General features: G+C 43.1%; 1 protein-coding gene across 1 annotated transcript; it reads left to right on the plus strand.

The window, feature by feature from the left end:
* The first annotated feature begins 1,051 nt into the window (after positions 1-1,051).
* On the plus strand, positions 1,052-4,606 carry LOC119729962 (cytochrome P450 2J6-like). The gene is made up of 2 exons (XM_038202755.1): positions 1,052-1,619; positions 2,320-4,606. The coding sequence occupies exons 1-2, from the start codon at positions 1,262-1,264 to the stop codon at positions 3,474-3,476; spliced, it is 1,515 nt and encodes a 504-aa protein (XP_038058683.1). The 5' UTR covers positions 1,052-1,261; the 3' UTR covers positions 3,477-4,606.
* The last annotated feature ends 750 nt before the right edge of the window (positions 4,607-5,356 follow it).

Consider the following 5,356-nt stretch of genomic DNA (forward strand, 5'->3'; position numbering starts at 1 on the left):
GTTTCTCATTGGGCAACCTCGTCCCCAGGGTGTCGAGCAGTACGCGCCCACCACTACCTGCTCTCTCACCCTGGTATTGGATCATTTGCATGTGCAAGATTTTTGCACACGTATGCAAATGAGGAACAGTCTGGTGCCTGGATATGCGTTTACACATTAGCGTTTGTTTTTGTATGCGGTGTCTGGGGTAAAACAGAGTTAATTCGTAGCAGCGCGAGCACGGCGTGAGTTACGAAAACACGATTTTTGAAATCAAACTGTTACGATCTTATCAAGACAACATGCAGTATCATATTTCATATTAATATGAGCAAATTGGAAAGGAAATTAGTTTTTTCGAGAAGGCGTGGACGAATGCATCGCGAAAACACGTAGGCCTACTGCACGTTGTGAATATATAGCACCAAGTACACGATAAAAATCCATTACTAGCCAATTGCGGTATCCAATCAGGATACAGGAAGAAAGTTTCCTATCCAGGGTTTACTATTGGAAACGCGGTTGGAAATAAAGTAAGCACTGGGGACGAGGTTGCTCATTGGGTTACTGTCATGTTGAATCACCAAAGAATAGAAAATTTAACACAGCAAATTATCAAAACATCTGGCAGCTTTTGATGCTGACATATAGCTGTAACATTGAGGTTTCTGCCTAATATGCATTAGCAAAAACCAAAAAGGCACTAAACGACACTTGAACTTGGCACAATGAAAACTTAAATGGGACTCGGAAACAAAAAATTGCATTTTTAAGGATTGCGTTAAAATAATATTACAAAAATAAATAGGCCCTTTAAGTTCAGGCTGTTTGCAGCAAAATAACAGACATGAGCGAGACCAAAACACTTAAAAACCGATTTTCGCGCAGTCACGTTCAAAGCACAGAACCTAATTTTATTTTCGTCAAAAAAAGCTTTACATGACCCTGAGGTGAAATTCCGCGCCTTCGCTCTACCCAATGAGAAATAAGCTTACCCATAGCATTGTTGTGCCTATAGGGTCAAAGGTGTAGTCATATCGCACGTAATGCAATGCACAGCCGGTCATACACAGACTATATCAGAGCCAACAATTTGCAAAGACTGTCTGCATGTGCGTGCATTGACTACACGTGCATTGACTACACTACACGTACACAGTATACCCTGTCTGGTCTAGTACATCACAGGTCGTGAACTTTGTTCGGTTTTATGTGTATTTTTTGGGCCAAATTATCGGACAAAATCCTTTCCAAGACATCAAACAATTTTGACTGGTGAAACATGTCTCTTCTCCAGAACATGTCATGGTTCCTAGACGTTCGCACCGTGTTGGTGTGTATGGTTGTCCTTCTTGCTCTACGCTGGTTCTTGGGGCGACCTAAGAACCTTCCTCCGGGCCCCTGGGGATTCCCACTCATCGGTTCCGTTCCGGCCATTGTACGTGAGATACGACGAGGCGTGGAACCCCACGATATCTTCATGAGGTATGCTGCCAAGTACGGGCCCATGTTTCGTCTGAAAGTCTTCAACAAGACAGTGGTTGTCCTCAATGACTTCGCCTCCGTGAAGGAAGCTTTCCAACATCCTCAACTGCAGGACCGACCTAAAGTGCTTTTCACCGAGCTCTTTGACACTGAAGGTAATACCCAGTACAGGGGCGAATCCAGCAGTTGCAGGGGGGGGGGTGTCAGGCCCTTCAGATTTTGTTATAATTATGTGGACGTGATAATACAGCACATAATTGTTACTGATGCACATCCTGTTATATATATTATATTTATTTAATTTTTTTTCGGGGGGGGGGCTTGACCCCCAAAAGCCCCTCTGGATGTGCGCCTAACAGCATTATTTTTTTGGGAGGTTGGGAGGGGGGGGGGCTGAAGGGTGGGAGTTGGAGGGGGTTTGTATTACAAAGATTATACTTAAGATGTTCGGTTTTTAAATGACTTCAATTTATTACAAACGAAAGTGCCTTTTCAGCATCTTTTTTTTCGCCATTTCATTTGTATAATTTGTGTATGGCTGAGACTGGGGAAGCGGGGTCAGTGGAAAGGCACACTTTAAAAAGTTCCTCTTAAGATTGATACAGAATCCGGTTTTTACTCAACCTAACCCTTTTCCGCAAATGACCTTTTACCAAGTTTTCTGGGTCTAGATCAAAGTGTGATTTTTGAATTCTGGGTCACTCTAACGAGTAGGACTTTTTTTATTTACAATCACTTGCTAGGACTCAGTCAAACTCATTGTGGAACTACTTTGCCAATGGTGAAAATATTACCCAATAACTGAATTTAATAAAATACAGTTTTGTATTTTTCTTTCTACTCTGATTAATATAGGTGTAGCAGCGGCCTCTGGTGAAAAATGGATCGAGCTTCGTCGTTTCTGCTTGACTGTCCTCAGGAGCTTTGGAGTGGGCAAAACGAGCTTCGAGGAGAAGATCGGAACTGAAGCTGAGGAACTGATGAAGGAGATGTCTGCTTTCAACGGAAAGCCCTTTGACCCCAAACCGCTGCTTGGTAATGCAGTATCCAACGTCATCTGTTCTGTCATTTTCGGGAAGCGCTACGAATACACAGATGGAGAGTTTAAGAAGCTTCTGTCCATGTTGGGAGAAAACGTCAAGTTGTTGGGATCTGGCGGTGCATTGGTTTTCTTCCCAGCTCTGCGTCATGTGCCATTCATGTCGACTGACAAGTTGGTAGCGAATATTAAGGCTATACTGACATTCCTAATAAATAACATTGACAACCATCGTGCCGCCTTTGACACCGACAATCTGAACGATTTCATCGATGTATACCTGATGGAAATGAAGAACAATCAAACAAAACTTAGAAAAGGTAATGAAAGCAAACATGGTCATATCACTGAACACAGTTTTGCTGGAACCGTTGCGAACCTCTTCGCTGCTGGTTCTGAGACCACAGCCACTACGCTCCAGTGGGCCCTCCTGTACATGACTGTCTACCCCGATATCCAGCAGCGAGTCCAGGCCGAGATCGACGCCGTGGTCGGTCGCAACCGGCTGCCCAGGATGGCCGACAAACCCGAACTGAACTTCACTCGAGCCGTCATCTGGGAGGTTCAACGCTTGAGTCTGGTAGTACCGTTGGGTGTTGCACATGCTGCTGCCTCAGACACCCAGTTCCATGGCTCCATGATTCCCAAGGGTGCACTCCTTGTCCCCAACTTGTGGGCGGTGGCCCATGACCCCAAAGTATGGTCCGATCCCGATCAGTTCCAACCCGAGAGATTCCTCAACGACAAGGGAGAGGCAGTTCAGGCTGAGGAGTTGATACCGTTTAGCGTTGGTCGTCGGAGCTGCATTGGTGAGCACCTGGCTAAGATGGAGTTGTTGGTCTTCTTCAGTTTCTTCCTCCATCAGTTTACCTTCAAGAAACCGGACGACTCACCCACACTGTCTCTGAAGGGAAGAGGAGGTCTCACCCACTCGCCCAAGGAATTTAAAATCTGTGCCATAAAGCGCGATTAAGGTTACACAACATTATGCAGTCCCTATAGATTGACCTGAAATCCGGGTTCTATTTTGGCTCAACCCTTTTCCGGGTTAAAAAAAAAAATTCTTCTGGGTCAAAATGACAATGTTCCAGGTTATTTTGAAGCGGAAACCTTGGCAAAAAGTGTCATTTTGACCTGGAAAAGTATCGTTTTTGATCCGGAAAAGGCTTAGGCCATTTCAGAACTCGGACCCTTGGTCAATCTGACCAGCAGGAACATTTTAGAGTGTACAGGGAGATGCCGTCGGTTCCACTATACTCTCCTAAGTCTCCTTTCTTCCTATTTCCAATTAATTTTGTCTGCTAATTACCGTAACTTTCAAAAGTTATACCTGGATCTTGCGAAGTTACCCAGAAAATTTTTAATTCTTTTAATAACTGTACTACCTTCCAAGCACGTTGGTCCTTTTCTTCGCCACTTCATTCTAAAAACTAACAGAACCGGCACATCTTACTGTAGAGTTTAGTGTCAAGTGCTTGTCAGTAAAGTTATGACATGACTAAATGACATGGACTGTTACATAGGCCTATAGAACAATCAACCAATGTGTCGACTTTGGTCTTTTCAAGAGGTTCTCTAAACACATTGGAACAGTTGGCTTGTATAGACCCATACAGTAATGTTTCCATACTGGAACATTTGGAATGTCCTACAAAGAACAATCTATAGGTTCGATGTATAATTGGATGTTTTACTTTCAAATTCGCTCCTTAAAACTGTGATCACATTAAATAAGAAGCACTCAAAGCTGCAGAGCTTAGGTTGTATAATGTACATCATCACACCTAGTTTTCTAGACTGTGCGCCTGTATGATTTAAATACAACGGTGATGGTTTCATTTAAGAATTGAATATTTTTAACCATTTTGATAGCTTTTTTAAACCATTGCTAAATATATATAAATAAATTGTCAAAAGAATAAGGCACGAATAGTAATTCTTAGGAAAGACACTTGAATGATTAAATCATTTTTTTGGAAAGAAACTTTGATGTACATAAACAGTTTGACAATTGAGTAAATGAATGTGGATTTCTTTGACCCAGACCTTGGAAATGTGATAAGTAAATAATAAACAATCTAAACACCGCATTTTGACAACCTCCGTACGTAAATGGCAACGTGCGTCTTCATCTTCGATTGCAAAAAATCTCAACAAAACAGGTTATAATACTTAATAGCCGTACATGTAGTGCATGTCCATTCAAAATGACACATTATGGGATGTCTGTGCTTGCAGAGATAATCGTAGAACAAACAACGCTGCAAGGTCTCCTTTGCTTGCATTTTGGCTAACGAGAAATATCGGAGAAAGCCTATTATCTTGCTGGGACCAAACATTGCAAAACGCCCTAAGCAGTACAGCCGTATGATTTCTAGTTAATATAGGCATACTGTCAATCTGCCAGTTGTATTAGGAGTTGTGGTAGACAGTGGGGTAAAGAAAAATGTCTGTTCTTCAGAACATGATGTGGTTTCTGGACGTTCGCACAGTGTTGTTGTATGTGGCTGTCCTTCTGGTTCTTCGCTGGTTCTTGGGGCGACCTAAGAACCTGCCTCCTGGCCCCTGGGGGTTCCCACTCATCGGTTCCGTTTTGGCCATTGTACGTGAGATACGACGAGGCGTGGAACCCCACGATCTCTTCATGAGGTATGCTGCCAAGTACGGGCCCATGTTTCGTCTGAAGATCTCCAACAAGACAGTGGTTGTCCTCAATGACTTCGCCGCCGTGAAGGAAGCTTTCCAACATCCTCAACTACAGAACCGACCTAAGATGCTTTTTACCGACCGATTTAATGAGCAACCTCACTCAAAGTGAAGAAAGGACTGCATGGTATAATACCAAATACACCG

The sequence above is a fragment of the Patiria miniata genome, unplaced genomic scaffold, assembly GCF_015706575.1.
Source record: "Patiria miniata isolate m_02_andy unplaced genomic scaffold, ASM1570657v1 HiC_scaffold_22, whole genome shotgun sequence".
NCBI lineage: Eukaryota > Metazoa > Echinodermata > Asteroidea > Valvatida > Asterinidae > Patiria > Patiria miniata.

Bases quoted from the DNA above. Each gene is read 5' to 3' on its own strand.
- LOC119729962 (XM_038202755.1), top strand. From the start codon at position 1,262: ATGTCTCTTCTCCAGAACATGTCATGGTTCCTAGACGTTCGCACCGTG. The intron at 1,620-2,319 runs GTAATACCCAGT...TGATTAATATAG, and splicing joins CGAGCTCTTTGACACTGAAG to GTGTAGCAGCGGCCTCTGGT.